The 17,391-nt window shown below is 50.8% G+C and overlaps 1 protein-coding gene across 1 annotated transcript; it reads right to left on the bottom strand.

Annotated features, from left to right (window-relative positions):
- Positions 1-603: 603 nt before the first annotated feature.
- Positions 604-14,724, bottom strand: CC2D1B (coiled-coil and C2 domain containing 1B). Its single transcript, XM_080801408.1, has 25 exons — positions 14,573-14,724; positions 12,933-13,019; positions 11,188-11,332; positions 10,082-10,185; positions 9,544-9,702; positions 8,987-9,112; positions 8,663-8,822; positions 8,267-8,454; positions 8,019-8,094; positions 7,801-7,911; positions 7,590-7,720; positions 7,306-7,378; positions 6,970-7,100; positions 6,436-6,553; positions 6,180-6,352; positions 5,652-5,777; positions 5,089-5,147; positions 4,883-4,999; positions 4,508-4,581; positions 4,306-4,364; positions 4,033-4,084; positions 3,499-3,598; positions 3,243-3,333; positions 1,894-2,023; positions 604-1,669 (listed from the first exon to the last, which is right to left on the bottom strand). The coding sequence occupies exons 2-24, from the start codon at positions 12,996-12,998 to the stop codon at positions 1,895-1,897; spliced, it is 2,568 nt and encodes an 855-aa protein (XP_080657534.1). The 5' UTR covers positions 12,999-13,019; positions 14,573-14,724; the 3' UTR covers positions 604-1,669; position 1,894.
- Positions 14,725-17,391: the final 2,667 nt, after the last annotated feature.

Here is a 17,391-nt window from a genome sequence, read left to right as displayed (position 1 = left end):
TTGAACAGTTTGTGAAGGGAAATCTCTGAGGCACAGAATACTACTATCAAATTGGAATAGGGCATTTCCAGCAGAGATGTGAATTTAAAAGCTCTTAAGCCTGGTTAGACTCTGAGCATAATCACAACTGTCTATCTGGCCCCTTAGTAAGCATGGGGTGGGGTGCAAACCCTTAGGGGAAGACTAGGTTAGGGCAGGAACCCTCCTGACCACCCCTCTTTGCTCTAGGCCACCCTGTAAAGGCTAATAACAACCTTTTTCCTTCTAGATTACTGCTTGACACACAGATATGACTGCAATTTAGTGTTAGCTCTCACATCTGTAGAAATTTTGGTAGTTCACTGATAGGTAAGTAAGACTGGCCAGAAAACTTTTAGAAAATAAGTCCTTTGTCATTCCTGTTCTGTTACCCATGAACAGCTCTGCTCTTAAGGCAGGAAGCATGGTCCAGCCCTATCCTGGAAAGACACAAACAGCTCAGACCCTGAGCTGTGCTTATGCATAGTGACCAGTAAGCTGAATGTATTTGCTTCACTCATAGCCTTTTAAAAATACTGAGGAATGCTTTGTAGAACCTAATGCTTCAAAAAAGGAAGAGGAAAAAAAAAAGATGTTGAAGTTTATTTCTAAGAAATGTAGAATATTGCAGTTTTGAATATTAAATCTAAATCTATTGTAACTACAAACCCCTCCGTTGTCTCCATCCATTCAGAAAAAGCCAAAGGAGAGTTTCTTGGGAAGGAACTAAGGTATTTCTCTAGGTGATCAGCGGAAGACATAGGCTTCCTTCAGAGAGGAAGCCACAGCAGCAGTTTCTGTCAATTAACAAACATTACTGCCACTTTGGTTTTTAAAGGTGACAGGGAACAGGGCTTTTATTCAGGACTTTGATAGTTACTCTGCATATAGAGTGTAAAATCCCATAATGAATTAGACCTACTTTCTTAAATAAAAACAGCTAGATAAAATTATATATTTATATATTTTTTTTCTTTTTTTTTTTTCTTCCAGTTAACAGTCGTTTAGTCTTAGGTGCATGGACCAAACCCGAGATGCATCCTTGCCCTTACTTCCCAGCACCACATTCCTGAATGTCCCTTCCCTCCTCTACTGCGAGCTTTGGGAAGCAGGGAGGCTAGTGCAGCAGCAGTCAGGAACCAAGGCACAGGCACAGCTGGGGTAAACTGAGTTGAGTGGGACAGGCTGCCACTGACCAAGTGGAGTCACGGAACCCTGCCCCCACCCTAGGCCGGGGGGGGGGTCGTTCCCGATCACCCTCAAGTTCTCCCATCCCTAGTTAGATCTTTTAAAGGCACATCCAAAAATGTTGCAACTGGGGGCTGGGGTTAAGCTACACACAGTTGCTACACAAGGTTAAGGGGCTGGAAGACTCCATGGCACAGAGCAATGAGGCTATCTTTGCCCTGCTGGAAAGGGAGGCAGTGGAAGTGTGGGAGGGGGAAGGGACTCCTAGAATCCAGCCTGCTGTGGTGGAGGCCCAGGGAGGGGCCAGCAACGGGAAAGGCCAGGGCCATGTGGTCAGTAATGCACATACTTCACAGATCTTTGGTGCTTGTGTAGCAGCATCTTCCTTATGTACAAAGGCTGGGAAAAGTATGCTCCCGCACACAGTTGCTGGCCTGTCTCCTCTCCCGAGACAGACGGTCTCCTGCACAAGGGCACAAAGCATATGTAGTTAAGTCTAAACCACAGTGAACATGCAAAGTGTTTAGATTTCCTGCAGACAGATCTGGGATCTCCAGTTCTCTTGAGGATGATAAACTTATCCCAAGCCCTACCCAAGTTTTGCCTCTTGGTTGTCCATACAGATGAGAAAAGGGAATACTGGAAGAATCTAAGGGCAGAGGTTCAAGGACTCAGGCAGCTGCCCACCTTACAGGCCCCTGGGCTCCAGGACCAGCCAGTTCTCAGTGACCACTTGCATATCTTGGCCACTAAGAGGCTCCCGCAGCCTCACCTTCACCTCCAGCTTGCCCCCAGTGGGCTTCCTTCCATCTAGGACCTGTGAAGACCACAGAGAGAGAAATGGTGACTAAGAGGGGGCAGGGGCTGGGAGCACACAGCTCCCTAGGCTCCTAAGTCAGGAGAGGAAGGAGTGTCCTGCAGTGCCGACACAGGAGTCTCCATTTTGTGACCGCCCTGCACTCCTGCTTTTTGGTGGTTTTAGGTTGTCTTACAAAAAGTAATATGTAAGTCCGACTAAAAATCAATGCTCTGAAGTGGAGATGAGAAACCCAGAGCTCTGCCCAGTTTCCCCATGGCAGCTCCTGGAAAAAATGGTCTGGCTTCAAGCTACAGCCTGAAAACCACCAAGCCCAAGCCCATACTTCACAGACAGTGCAGAATGAAGTGAATGGTAAGGTTATATAATCACTGTGTGGCAAGGCTGGGACTAGAACCCAGGCGAAGAGTTTCTTTCCACCCACTACACTGCTTCCCCTGTTGGCCGGAGCCTGGGCAGCTGCAGCACTAAACAGTGCTGCGGGCTCAAGCAGCCCACCCGCCTGCAGCAGGACCAATACAGAGCAGGCTTTGCATGAGAACATCTCCCCCGAGACAGGCCAAGAGCAGGGGCAGGCACACGTGGTGGGGAAAGCCCCAGCCTACAAAGGCATCAGCAAGGATATGGGCCGAGGCCTGCCAGGGGCATGAATATATGTGCTTATGGAACATGCTTCTTGCTGGAGCTTCGTGTCCTCCCATCAGAAACAAGCTCTCAGAGCCCCTGCCTGTGAAATTCAGTGAGTTCACAGGACTTCAAGGAGCTGTCTGGAGCCAATTCCTAAACACAGATTACCTACATTCTGGAGGGGTCCCCAATCTGGAACTACTTATTAGCTTTATGCCGAGAGCTTGTTCCACTTCATCACGCTGCTAGACAAGAGCCCCAAACACAACTCTCCCCCCGCCAAAACCTAGGAATTGGTGCATGCCAAGTTGACAGCAACACTCAGATCCCTAAAACCCCTCTAATCCACCATCCCTGGAACTTAGGTGACTCAGAGTATTGTGGAAAGAGTATCACTACTACTTGTCCAGTGTTGCTATGGAATTTTCTCAGACCCTGTCGATCTCTACATTTGTGGCAAGGGAGTAGCACCTAGTCTACAGCGCATTTATGCATGTCTTATAATGAATGGGCACCAGAAACCTACAATAGGGACTGCTGTTCAATGAATATTGGCTCTTACTTGCCAAGCCCTCTGGTTTGCCCATCCTACCTCCACAATCTCTCTGATCTCACACTCATTCTCCAGCCGCTCCAGCTTCACGTGGGCTGTGCCAACCAGCTTATCACTTCTGAAGAAGGATCTGGGGAACCAAGAATCAGCAGAGTATCAGACCGGGAAGAGCAGGGAAGAAAGCAGCACTGAGACAACTGGGCCCACTGCAGGAAAACTGAGAAGCAGTGGGGCAGGAGCAGAAGCTATTCCTTCCTCCCAGCCATCTTGGCAGCGTAACTGACCAGGGCCTCACCCTTTGTGGAAGATTTCAAACTTGATTCCTTTGCTTTGGATCACCCTCCTGAAGCCCCGGTGGTTTCGGTTGATGTTTAGTTTGAAGAGCTGATCAAATTCTGCAAGAATGGAAGAAGACAAGAAGTGGCTCGGGCTCCCAAGATTTCCTGATGAAGTGGAAACAGAGGCTCACAGCTGGCCTTCCCCGCCCCACCCCGACCTCCCCGCCACTCTCTGCCTGCAACTCAGAGTAACTGCCACCAGAGGGTGGTAGAGTTTCTAGGTCCTGGCCTTGGAGGCCCACACAATTTTTGTACTCCTATTAGACATGGATTCTACCAAAATGTGAAGAACCTGGATTCAAGTCTCATTTCTACCACCTCCTTGCTGTGGGGCCCTAGGCAAGTTCCTCTACCTCCCTGAACCTCAGTTTCCCCAACTGCCTTACTTCCCAAGTTGAGTAAACCAACTAAGGTAAGACCTGAAAGCACTCTGAAAACAAAAGTGCTGCACACACTCATGAGAGCGAGCGGGAGGAGAAAGCAGTCCTCACCTGGAGAGTTTGTGTTCTTCACCACAGCTGTTTTGCTCTTTTGAGCCTGGTCCTAAAGCAGTAAGATGGGAGAAGTCCTATAGTTGCTCTATAGGGCAAAGAGCTCTAGGCTAAATAAGTCAGTGTTGAGGGAAGTGACTGCCCCTGTAAGGAATGTACTCAAGGGTCTTCAAACCCCTCCCAGCAGCTAGACCTCCCAGGGAATGCAGAGAAACTGAGCACAGGGTCCTAGAAGAGGGGGTTCAGGGGATCCTACCTCTACCTGAATCTCACCGAGTTAGGGTAGTGGAACTCAAACCGCACAAAAGCATCCAAGTCATCAGGAGTCACCCCTGTGAAGGAAAAAGGGGATCCGGGGTCAGGAGGAGGAGCCAGGAGCCCTGTGCTTGATATGAAGGGAGAGCCAGTGCCTCTCTATTGGCAGGGGGTGAAGAGCCTGGGCAAGAGCCTGGAGCAGACGAGTCCTTAGGACTACCTGAAGGGGCTGGGAGGTTCATTCCCCGGACAATGATCAGATGCATTTCTGTACTGTTGAGTTCTGAGAAGATCCTATAACCAAGAAGAAAGAACAAAGTGAAGGAGAGTGGTAGGAAAAGGTCCCCTCTTCCAGTGCCTGCTTGCCCGCCTGCCTCACTGGGAGGTGGTCAGGAGAGTAGGCCCAGGGAAGCAAAGCGTGTCTGGGAGAACAGTAGCAGAGCCGGTACATAGACCTCAGACCTACGTGACCCCCAGTCCGGAGTTCCTTCCACAGCCACCACAGCTATGAGCTTCTCCCAGGTGGACAACCACACCTCACTCCTCCCCAGTCCTGTCCCTGCATGGAGTCACGGTTTCACTTAGGCTTTGGCACCTCACAGTCTGGAATGTCTTCAATTCAAAGTGATGGCTGGGAGGGTCAAGACCCTGGGCCTGGGCCAGCTGCAGGATCTCAAGTTGCTTCTTGCGGTCCTGAGCGAGATTCTCAAACCTGACAGGGATGGGTGGAATCCATCAACATGGCAGGGCTCATTTTCTCCTCCCCACCCAGTAAGCTCCAGCCCCAGGCCTGGCACTTACCTGGTAGTCTCAGCCACATTGCCCTGGTGCATGAACTGCTTGGAGAACAGCAGACACTTCTGAAAATAAGGAACCAGGGTGACTCCAGAGCCCACAGTAAGCCTGTCTAGGTTGGCATTTGAGGCCTGATTTCTGAAAGCTCCAACCTTCTTCTGTAGCCTCAGCCCTCCTTCCCCTAGCACATACTCCAAGGCCACTGTTCCCAAGTTCCATCACACCTTTCTGCCCAAGTTTTTGCTGTTTTCTTTCGAGGACAGCCACTCCCCAAAATTCACTTAGCAAATTCCTATTCTTCCCTCAAAACCTAACAGAAAAACCACTTCAGAAACATACTTAAAGGCAACAGAGCTCAGACAAATATACACATACAGAAACATACACACACATCCATCTTCCCTCATACTTCTCTCTTGTTCCCATCTTCAAAGTATTTTCCCTGTGGTCACAACCAATAAGTAGAAGAGCTAGAATTTGAGTCCAGGCCTGTTTGACCTGAGCGCTACACCTTTCCCTAAAGGCGCTGTGGGCACAGAAAGCGGAAGACAGACAAGCAGTTCACTGACCTCATGTTGCTCCAGAAGCATTTTTTGTAGCTGGGTATACACCTCCTCCGCCTTCTGAGAGAGCCGCAGGTCCTCATGGTGAATGAGGATGAAGTCACCCTCCTCATCCGTCAAGGGTGAAGGTACCTGCCCAGGTCACAAGGCCCCTCAGGGGCCCCAAGAGTCAGATTATTCCTCTACTGAGCCTAACAAACGCAAAATCCAAACTAAATGTTTCCCCAGTGTCTGCTAACCTCCAGTGATGGGAATTCACTGCCTCCCATTCTATCCCGGGCTGCCACAATGCTCCACTTTCCACTAGCCTTGCCCTGCCTTGTCATCTCTGACCACAGGCAGCCCGCCTGGCCTTCCCTGGCCTCTCTTGGGGCCATGGGGTAGAGTGGCATAAGAACAAGCTCTTTTCCAGGTGTTACCCTATCCTAGCTGCAGCTCACCCCCTCCACGTAGCCGCTTCGTTCCCTGTCTGCTAAGGCTGCCAAATGCCTCCTCTGCCTGAGAAGTCCTGTTGCTCAATGAGGTGAGACTCACCTTGGAGAGGTCCACAGGTCGGCCAGCTCGTACCTGGGTGATTTGAGCCTCAAGGCATTTGGCTACCCTCAGATGTGCTTTGGCCTGCTCCAGATCCTGGCCACGCTTGGCCTGCAGTGCTGCCCGCTGGTACTGCAGTTTCCGTGCCTCTAGCAATGCGAGCTGCTCCCGCACTGAAGGATAAGGGACAATGGTTAGAGCCAGGCTTGTCCCTCATGAGAGCCTCACGCTTTCAGCCCTCTTCTCCCCAACTCACCAGACGGACTTACTGACTCCTTAGAACTTGAGGCCTTGGATTCAGGCACGGCCCGGAATGAAGGGATCACAGGCTTTGCTGGCTTCTTGGCCACTGGGGCCTGGGCTGGGGACTCATCCTGCAGGTGCCCAGGAAGCTGTCACAGGGGATCTGGTCCCCACCCAGGCTGTGGCAGCTCCCAGACCTGGGCTCTGCCTAATGCTGCACTAACCTGCTGTATAACCTGAAATGGATGGCTTTCCCTCCTGGGCCCTAGAGAATCTCAGAGCTGGAAGCAGCTTCAAAACCTTCCCGGTAGGAAACAGCAGGGTAATGGGGACTGAACCTGGGCCCTGGAGTTTGAAAGACGCTGGTCTGAATCTAGCTCTGCTAACTCCTAGCTGCGTGCACTTGGCCACGATTTTTTCCCAGTAAAACAGAAGAAAGCTTACCTACCTTGCTGGGCTCGTTAGTATGAACAGCAAGTCTGGGTTTATCCCTCATCTGTTATTTTCCCCCCAACCAACCCCTGGAGTCTCAGGCCCTCAGCCAAACCTCATCCTCATTTTCCTCTGCCAGGGCTGTATCCTCTGCGGAAACCAGCTTCTGGGCAGCTGCTAAAGTAGCTGCCACTGCGTCGTCCTCGGTGCCCGTGGTAGGCTCCAGGCCAGGAATGGGGGGGAACCCTGTGGAAGACAGAGACAGCTAACAGAGGGGGAGGGTGGCCTTGGGGAAGCTCTAGGCTGCTGCGGGCTTTAGCTGGGTCTTCTGGCCATGGCTGGAATGGATGGCTTCCACAGAGTAGAGACAGATATGGGAAAAAATCTTTCCCTCTCCCCCTATCTTGCTCAGGGACCTCCTCATAAAGCCCCTAGGCCAAGCCCCACTCACCTGGAGGAACAGGCAGCTCAGCAAAGTCAACCCTCCGTCCTGCCCGGTGTGCTCGAATGGCATCTTGATATTGCTGCAAGGGAAGGGAGGGCCTTACAGTGGGCAGCAGTCTGCAGGCTCCACACGGGGAAGAAGACAGAAAGCAGCCCCAAAGGGAAAAAGAGCCCCTGAAGCAGCAGGAACTCCAGAGAGAGAGAGATGGAGACTCAAAGACTAGCAGCAGCAACATAGAGCAGCCGGCTGGGGAGATAGGCCGACACAGGGCAGGGCAGCTGTGGGCCCACCTTAGCAATGCGTTCATGCATCCGCGCCTTGCGCTCATCCCCACTGCTCCGGGCCTGGATGCCTGCCTCCCGGTACTTATTCAGTCTCTGTTGCAGGGCATCCAGCACCGTCTGTGGCTCAGCAGGAACCCCTTAAAGGAGAAAAGAGATGGCATCAGCTCTGCTGCCCCTCCCCAGGTCCCCACTCTGCAGTTCCACCATCCCATCCTACCTGGGGCTGCTGGAGTGTCTGAGGCCATCACTGGCTGCACTTGCTCCACTGCTGGGGATATAGCTGAGGGTGCTGTGAGAGCCTTAGAAGCCTGTGGAAGGGGCTTCAGATCTGGGGACCCAGAGAAGAGGTGAAGGTGGAGGTGCATGGCCAGTCCTGGCCCTAAAACTTCCCAATCCCAGTCTGAGCAGGTCCCACCCCACTGTCTCCATACTGACCCTCCGGTGCCGGGGGCATGGCACTCAGGTCCACAGGCTGTCCCTTCTCCAGGGCCTCTAGGACTGCACCAAATCTCTACAGTAGGAAAAGAAGGTGTGGGCATAAGCCTGGGAACCTCTTTGCTGAAAAAACTCCCCCCTCAGACCAGTCTCACTCATGCTCAGTCTATATGCGTGACCATGGGCAGGTCCTTGCCCTCATCTGTGAAACAAGGGGTTGCACACAGAGCTTGAGTCAGACGTCATACCTTTCCGATCCTCATGAGCTCCCGGGCACGATCTAGGTCTCCAGCCCGCTTGGCATTCAGGGCAGCCAATTTGTACTCTCTCTGTCGAGCCAACAACAGGGCCTGTGGGTCTGGGTCTGGGTCTGAATCAGGTGGGGCAGAAATGCCAGGACCACCCAAGAGGCTTGTCTCCATCTGGGAGGACTTATCTATTAAGAAACAAAAAGCCCGCAGAAGGGGCATGAGTGTCAAAGAAGAAGGTGCACACCCTGGGTTCCCAGTGCCTACAGGTGTGGGTGGTGTGACGACCTTTTAGTAGGTACAACTGATGACAATGGACAGTGTGGCAGGATGGGGAAGCAGGCCATGGGCTCTGGCTTTGGAGACTGGGCCAGGACTTGGAATGTCTCCAGATACCTGGTTCCGCGGTGAAGGGAGCTGGGGCATCTGCCTCAGGGTTCCTGTCAGTTGTTTCCTGGGGGACAGGCTGTCTCTTGCCCAAGGCCACTGGAGGTGGAATCTCAACCTCACTGATCTTCCTGCCTTTCCTCACAGCAGCCAGCTGGGCCTCCAGAGTCTGAGGGAGAGAACCAGAAGCTCAGCCAGCTATCTCAGCCTGAACCCTGCTTGAACACAGGCCAGGAATCCTTCACAAGGCTGGTGGGGAAGCCTCCCCTCTTGCTCCCCAGTGCCCTCAGCCCCACTCCTCCCAGCCCTGCTCTCTGGCTAGGCCCAACCCACCTTTAGGCCACGCTCACAGCGCCTGGCTTTGGCTGCTTCACCTGCCTCCTTGGCACTGGCTGCAGCCTCCCGGTAGTTGTGGATCCGATCCTCCAGAAGAGCCTGCAGCCCCTGAGGCCCTCCAGCCTGTAGATACTTCAGTTCAGGGCATGGCCACTCCAGGGCCAGCTAGGCCCTTGCTGCTCCCTCCCTGCAAGGAAGCTGCCCCAGAAAATGGAGCTCTTGGATTCAAGGAGAAGGAAAAACCTAAAAGCCTCAAGGTGGGAGGCAAAGACGCACTGGAGAGGCCAGAGGCCATGTCAGAAGAAAACACAGAGGCTTAGACAATCTGTGGAGGCCAGGAAATGGCTGCACGGGGTGGTCTGGGAGAACAGAGAGGCCTTTGAGGCCGGCCAGCCACCAAGCAGTTTCTCATGTTCTGCCTCTGCTTGGAGAAGCTGCTGGAGGAGGACCCTGGAAAGGGTTACTGCAGCCTTCCTACGCAAGCCATGCAACGTGCATGTTACACACAGACACAAAGGGGCATCGGAGGCACACAGGATCCCTCCAGAACCTACCTGAGCTGTTGGGATCGAAGCTGTTAGCAGAGCTGTCTGCGCTGGAGCTTCAGTGTCTTCCTGTCCCCTCTCCTCTTCAGAGCCACCTGGGCTAGCCGTCTTATCACCATCCAGGGGCCCAGCCTCCTCATCTGCACCCAGGACCTCCTGCAGCTCAGTCTGGGGAGACACAAGTCTCAGGAGCTTGGGAACCACAGAGCCATACCCATGACAGCATATGAGAATAAAGGACCCTCTCCCCCAGCAGTATTTCCCAGCATCAGTCACTGTGCCTATCACTGCATCCTCTTTACCAAAATAACTCCTTTAATCTGACCAAGGAGAGCCTTCAAAACAGTGAAAACTCCGAATCTGAAAATCTCTGAATGCATAGTTCAGACCAGACATCAAAAAAGACCAGTCTCACACTGCAGTTAGGAAAATGGGCCCAAGAAGGACAAGGCACTCACTCAACCTCAGAACACACACAGAAACAAACCCCAGGCCTCCTCCACAGGCTTGATCACAGAGCCCTCAGACACCAGCGTGGCAGACCCACCAGCAAGTCTGCATCCTCCTCCAGCCCTTCCTCCTCCTCCTCCTCCTCCACATCCCGCATACAGTCTGCAGCCAACTTCTCGATGTGGGCCATAGGCAGGGGGGCTGATGGAAGAGGGTCACAGAGGGTCAGGGCAGGCAGAAAAGGTCCATGAGGAGGGTGTTCAATCCACTGTGCCAGCAAGACACACCCAGATAGAATCCTCCTTCCCTTCCACAGCCAAAGTCCCACCTGGAAAATTCCTGCTTTTCCTTTATGACCCAGCTCAAAAGACCCTGGGAAAAGCTGGGGAAGCTTCCTGGGAATGCTCCCTTCTTGGCATTTTTTGTTGTCATAGTTATTCATAGACCAGTCCATCCATTCCCCAACCACACTTTTAGCACATGTAAAGATTTTTAACATCCACTGGAGCTTCACGATAATTCTGCAAGATAGGTAATACTATCCCCTTTTTATATGAGTGAACTGATAATAATATCCATGTTAATTTTCCTCACACTGCAATCCTCGTAAATAGCAGAGCCAAGATTCAAACCCAGGCTCATCTAACTCCAAAGCGTGTTTGGACCAACAGAGAAGTAAAGGCCATGGGTCTCCCAGACCAGTGATGCCCTTCCCAGCTCCTCCCACTGTCCTCATCTCAGGGGCACGAGATGGTGGGGGTGGTTCTCGCTAAAACAAAGGTGGGACGCTCAGATCCTCCCAGGCTTCAGGTCTCTGCCCTCTTCCAGGCTGGGGAGGGGGACTCCACTTACTCATTCAACACAATTTCTATACACTTATTATGTGCTCAGTGTGGTCTGTGCTGAGCTCCTCCTCTGTAATGGGCCCTGGCTAGGGCTAAGACAGAGAGGTGAGTCTGTCTGAGAATCAGACTGCTGACTGTCCATAATGCGGAGAGGCACAGTCAGAGGAGTGAGATTCCATCACACAGGTGTATGAGCAGGGCAAGACAGCCTCTTGGTGGGAGGGCTGCAGAAGGATGGATATCAGAAGGACCACGTGATCTAACTGGCTCCTCCCAGATGTGAGGCGAGAACCCTCTCTACCATCTGCCTAAACCCATCTGGACCCAGCAATGGGCCAGCCCAGTGCCACAAACTCACCCTGTCCCTTGGGTGTGGGTTTCTTGCCTGAGGCCCCTGCTTCCCCAGTGAGGGCCAGCAGTTCAGCCTCAAGATCTCCGTCATCTTCAGTCTCCTCCATCCCCAGCAGCATGTCCTCCGGGCTGAACTCCACAAAGAGCCCCAGCTGCGAGGAGAGAAGGGTTCTTAGGAACCACACAATGAGAACCAGTCCCTGAGCCAGTCTTAGGCTCTTTCATTATGTGTGAGGCCCAAGGTGAGGACAGGGAAAATGAGGCCTACAACATTAGGCTTTGTGAAAATTATCTCTCTAGTGACTGTAAACAACCCAGTAAGACTACCATTGCCATTATTATTACTCAGACCAGATGAGTACTAGCTGTAAGGCATGTACTTAGCATTCTACATGATTATCTTCATTAATTTCCATAATCCTGAGACAGTAAGTCTTTTTTTTTTTTTAATTGTGGTAAAACACATATAACAGGGGTTTCTGGCTGGCTCAGTTGGAAGAGCTTGTCACTCCTGATCTCGGGGTCATGAGTTCGAGCCCCACACCAGGTGTAGAGATTACTTAAAAATAAACCTTAAAACAAAACAAGGGGCACTTGGGTGGCTTGGCTAGTTATGGGTCTGCCTTTGGTTCAGGTCACGGACTCAGGTCATGATCTGGGAGTCCTGGAATGGAGCCCCACATCGGGCTCCCTGCTCAGTGAGGAGTCTACTTCTTCTCCCTCTGCAACACTCCCCCCACCCCCGGCTCTTGCACACACTCTCTCTCTCTCCAATGAGTAAATAAAATCTTTAAAAAACAAAACACATGTAACATAAAAATTATCACCTTAACCATTTTTTTAAGGTAAGCTCTACGTCCAATATAGGGCTTGAACCCAGGGCCCTGAGATCAAGAGTTGCACGCTCTACCAACTGAGCCAGCCAGGCGCCCCTCGCCTTAACCATTTTCCAGTGTTCAGTTCAGTGGCATTAAGTACCTTCACGCTGTTGTACTACCACTGCCACCAGCTATCCACAGAACTCCTTTCACCTATTCAACAACTCCCCTTCCCCCCACCACCCGTCAATCACCATTCTACTCTGTCCCAAAGAACTTGACTACTCTAGGAAAAGGTTGCCCTATTTCTATTTCCACGCTCAGACGAAACTGAAACACAGTCTTGTAAGTGCCAGAGATAGCATTTAAAATAAAGGTCTTTGTGATTTCAGTCTATGCTCTTTATTCCACAAGCTCCCTTACCCATCTCTTTTAAGACAATAAAAACGGACTAAGAAGTCTCAGAACCTGGGCCCAGAAGAAGTAAAAGGAGCAGATTGGAGGGCAAATTTCTGTCTCCCACCTGGGCCACAGCCCTGTGTCCCTAAGCAGTAAAACTCTTCCAGTGGCCATAGTTCTCAAGCCCTGGCATCCTTGGCTGGCAAGCAAAATCATGGCCCTAAATGAGAAACCCATGACAGTGATGACACCCCACCAGAACACCCTAAATTTTGTGGCTCCTGAACCCTTCAGACCACTCATATGGAGATGGCAATGGCAGGAGGGTACCTGGGTTGAAACACAGCAGAGTTCACACCTCATTCCCCACATGAGGGTGACAGAGACTAGTCAGAGGGTCTCTAACAGCTCTCCCAACTCCAGGAGGAACTGTTCAAAATCTCTGGACTAATGGGGAAACTAAACAGGTGATCAAGCCGTCTAGAGAGCCCCCCACCCCAGACTGGCCTGGGAGTGGAAGAGGCAATATCCATACCTGCTTTGCAGCTGCCACACCCTGGCCACTGGCCTGGGGGCCTTTCCGAGGTCTTGGCCCTGGCATCTTGACAGCCTAGGTACCTGTCTGATGGGGAGGGGAAGAGACTCAGACTGGAGCAGGCTACAAAGCCCCACCCCCAATAGCACTATGTGTGGTAGGGTGTGGCTCGTAAACTGTCAAACCAGAGAAGAAAGGCAATCTTGAACACCAAAGGATGGAATACTGTCACTGGAATCATAGCACTGGAGCAAGCAACATGGGAGGTAGAAGGGATGGGGCCCACCTGTTAATGGGTTTAAGTGGAGAGTGTGGACACACAGTAAGAACTTACTGAATCTGACTGACCAATTTGGATTAAACCCAAGAGGCTGAGTGAGGGGGAGCGGCAAAGGAAGGCAGATTTAGGAACCAGGTTTGTGCAAGGCTGGATAGGATTCAGAAAGGCTCTAAAGCTGTGTTGCCAAACATGGTAGCCATATGTGGCAACTTAACTTTAAATTAAAATTTAAAATCCAGTTCCTCAACTAGTGGCTTCCACTGGCCAGCTGAACATTTTCATCACCACAGAAAGTTCTATTGGACTGTTCTGCTCCAGAGAAATCTGAGTCAGCATCCTGATTCAGAGATCTCACAACCTTTCACAGGACCTACTATGTGAAAGAACGTGTGCTGGGCACTGCAAGAGCAGGAATGCCTCTGACACTGTCTCAGCCCTCAAAGTGCACTTACATGGTGGAGACAGCCTTGACAATGGACTAAAACCACACAGGTCTGCTGCAGGGGCCCTGTATCCCCAGGAGCCACCACTTATCTAGCAGAGAGAAAAGGCTTCATGGAGAAAGTGATGCTTGTGCTGAGTCATGAAAAAGTTGGGGGTAAGGAAGGGTTATGGAATTCCAGAGGGAACAACCTGATAATGGTTGCGAACTGAGAAACAATTTGATCTGCACAAGCTAAAACCTGGGATTACTGGGGCATAAAAGTGTGAGACAGGAAATAGCACATGAGAAGCTGACAATCCGTACAGGAGGCAAAACGGGAAATCCTTTAAGTCTAAGGATCTGGGCACGGTCCTGAGTGCAGTGGACGTGACGGGACCAGATGGGCAATTCAGAAACCTCCCTCTGGCTGCAGACGGGAAGAGGAGGCTGGAAGCCTTCTTGGCACCAAGCATCTCGCAACGGTCCCCGTGAAAGTGGCGAGCGGAGGGGAGCGCGGGGGTGGCGTCGGGGATGGAGGGAAGCAGCTGGATTTCACACTTAGAGGGTAAAATCAACAAGGCTCCGAGGTTAGCTGGCTGTGGGCCCACGGGAGGAGGCGCTCAGGGTGACTCCAGCCGCCAGAGTTCGCTGACTTAGGGGAATGGCCGGCCGTCACCTGAGCCAGGGGCTCGAAATGAGGGGACTCGGGGAAGAAACGAGGTGGGACAGGCCGAGTCTGTGGCTCCGGGGCTTCGGGCAGGGAGCGTCGGTGCTGGGCCGGGACTCAAAAGAGAAGACAGCGAAGGGCGCAGGGGAGGCGAAGCCGAGGGACCCCACTGCCGCGCTGCAGGACACACCGCCCTGCCCTGCCCCAGCGCCTCCATCTCCCCCGCAGCCCTGTATCTCCCCTCGCCGGGGTGTGGGTACGCTGCATACCTCACGCCGGATCCGAAACCAGCCTGGGCCTGATCCCGCCTGGCACCGCCCAGGGCTCCCACGGCCCCCGGGCGGCGGCGGCGGCGCGGGCAGCAGCCGTGACAGGAAGCGACCCTGCGGGAGACGGCTCGCGCTCTAACACGTGACTCCACGGCCCGTAAGGCGCGCAATACGCATGCGCAAGACGAGGTGGGCGTGACCTTCCAACAGGTGACTCGAAGCGTGAGGTTTTCAGTGCGCAGGCGCCTTCGGGCAGGTAGCGCGACGCTCGCGGAGACGGTAGTTGGGCGGTTTTGGGGTGTGCCGCTGCTTGCGCAAATGCAGTAGGTGCGTCCCCTGCCCCTACATTTACAACTTCGCGGCCAAGCTTCCACCCGCATTCCCAGTACGGTGCTCCTGGGCTCACTCGTCCCGCCCCCTCGGCGTGGAGGCGGGCCTGGAGCAGGCTCTGCCCCAGAGGTCGGGCTTCCCTGCTTGCCCGCTGCGCCGGGATTGTCTTTGTAATAGAGTCTAGAGAAATGAAAATGGGGCTCACAGTTTGTTTCTGAAACACTCAGCAATTGAATGTATCTTTTCTAGTGAGAAGGCAGGTTGAGTACCTGAGACAGGCAGTGTTGATGGCACCTCTTCATGAAGTCACTTCAGACAGTTTAACACGAAGAGATTAGGACGATGAAATGGCGGGTGGAGGCGTGATACAGAGAACCTAGACCTGAAATGAACGCCCCAACGCACTCCCGCCTAATCCTGAACTTTCACAAAGGACTTTTCCATTTTCTTACTGCCTTTGGGTCATTTTCAAAGAGGCCTTCTTTACCACTTAAAATTTAAGTTTCGCTCTCATATTTCTTCTCTTTAGTAAGTTTTGTTTTATGAAATATTTAATATAGAGAGATATACAATATCTCCTATCTGCTTGACTGGAAGCTCCACAAAGGCAGACATTTCTATTTGTTCTTAAAGTTATCTCCGGTGTTTAGAACATTGCATGGTACCTGGTAGGTACTCAATATATATTTCCCATTTTTTGTGTGAAGGGACATACATAGCTATCTACCACGAATTTAAGAAAAAAACAGTACAATACAGCTGAAACCACCCTACACCTCTCATGTTGCAACCGTTTCCCCAAAGACAAACCTACTCCCTTATTTCTACTATATATGTATAGATCCTTAAGCAATCTACAGCAATTTTTGCAAGCTTTAACATTGTATCATTGGTATCACTACGTATATTCTACAACTTCTTTTTCTATTCAACTTTATCTGTAAGGTTCATTCACATCTAGCAATTTTCCCTTCTCTGTGGAATTTCAGAGTATGAAAATAGGGGCGCTTGGGTGGCTCAGGTCAAGATCTCAGGGTCCTGGGATCAAGTCCCACATTGAGCTCTGCTTGGCAGGGAGCCTGCCTACACCACCCCCACCCCGCCCCCTCTCTGCCTGCTTCTCTGCATACCTGTGATCTGTCAAATAAATAAATAAAATCATAAAAAAAAAAAAAAAAGTAGGGAAATAATCCACTTTCCCGATGGCAAGTGCTACGAACATTCCTGTACACAACTCCTGGGGAGCAATGTGTTTCTCTAGGGTTTATACCAAGGAGTGGGATTACTGGCTCATAGGGTTTCTGCATTTTCCAGATTAAATTTTACCAGATCATCTCCAAAGTAGTTTTGGTTTACATTCCTGTCAGTGGAGCATTTGGGTTCCAGTTGTTCCCTATGGTCGTGGAAAGGTTTTCTAATACATGTGAAGGGATTTTGACTTGCAGGCCTCATTTACTATGTTTCCATTTTGTTGGTCATTTCATGTGTCTTATTCTGTAGATGAATTATTCACTCATTCTTCCTTTTTATTAATTGTGTAATCCTTTACTAACACTGATCCTCCACTATATGCAGTTATAATACTTTTTTCCTGAATTATTTGAAAACTATTTGCAGATGTTCCAGTTCACTCATAAATATTTCAACAAGGACATTCTCCTATATAACCACAATAACTTACCACTCACTAAGTTTAGTATTTACATAAGACATAAGATATGGTCCCTAATAATGTTTATAATTGTTTGCATCTCTAAGCCTATGACCCAATCAAGGTTCACATGGCACATTTAGCTGTTTAGGTCTCATTTCTCTATTTTCCTTTAGTTTAGAATAGTTTCTCCATGGATTTTTGGTCTTCTGGGATACCGATATTTTTGAAGAGGGACAGTTGCTTTGCATAATATCTTCCCCCTCAATTTTGATTTCTGAAAATTTTCATCAGTAGATTCGGGTCAAACATTTCTGGCAGGACTATTACACAGGTGATGTGCTTTTCTCAGTGCCTGACATAAGGAGGCTTTAGATGTCTGTTCCATTGTTGGTTGGAAATGTAAATATGAGAACTGCAGTCACACAAAAGCCCTGCCAAGATTTTGACTGAAACGGACTTGTACTTAGAGGTTACCTCTTTCATTAGACTTATTTCTTGGTATCTTGTATTTTATGTGCCTTCTAAGTCTTTAAAGATTTGTTTTTATGATAAACTAATTTTTTTTTTAGATTTTTTATTTATTTGACAGAGAGAGATCACAAGTAGACAGGGAGGCAGGCAGAGAGAGGGAGAAGCAGGCTCCCCGCTGAGCAGAGAGCCCGACGTGGGGCTAGTTCCCAGGACCCTGAGACCACGACCCAAGCCGAAGGCAGAGGCTCAACATACTGAGCCACCCAGGCGCCCCAACAGTAACTTTTTTTTTTTTTTAAGATTTTTATTTATTTATTCGACAGACAGAGATCACAAGTAGGCAGAGAGAGGCAGGCAAAGAGAG

The sequence above is a fragment of the Martes martes genome (genome assembly GCF_963455335.1).
Source record: "Martes martes genome assembly, chromosome: 4".
Taxonomy (NCBI): Eukaryota; Metazoa; Chordata; class Mammalia; order Carnivora; family Mustelidae; genus Martes; species Martes martes.
The sequence above is the reverse complement of the archived record's forward strand: the minus strand, read 5'-3'. Positions and strand labels throughout refer to the sequence as shown.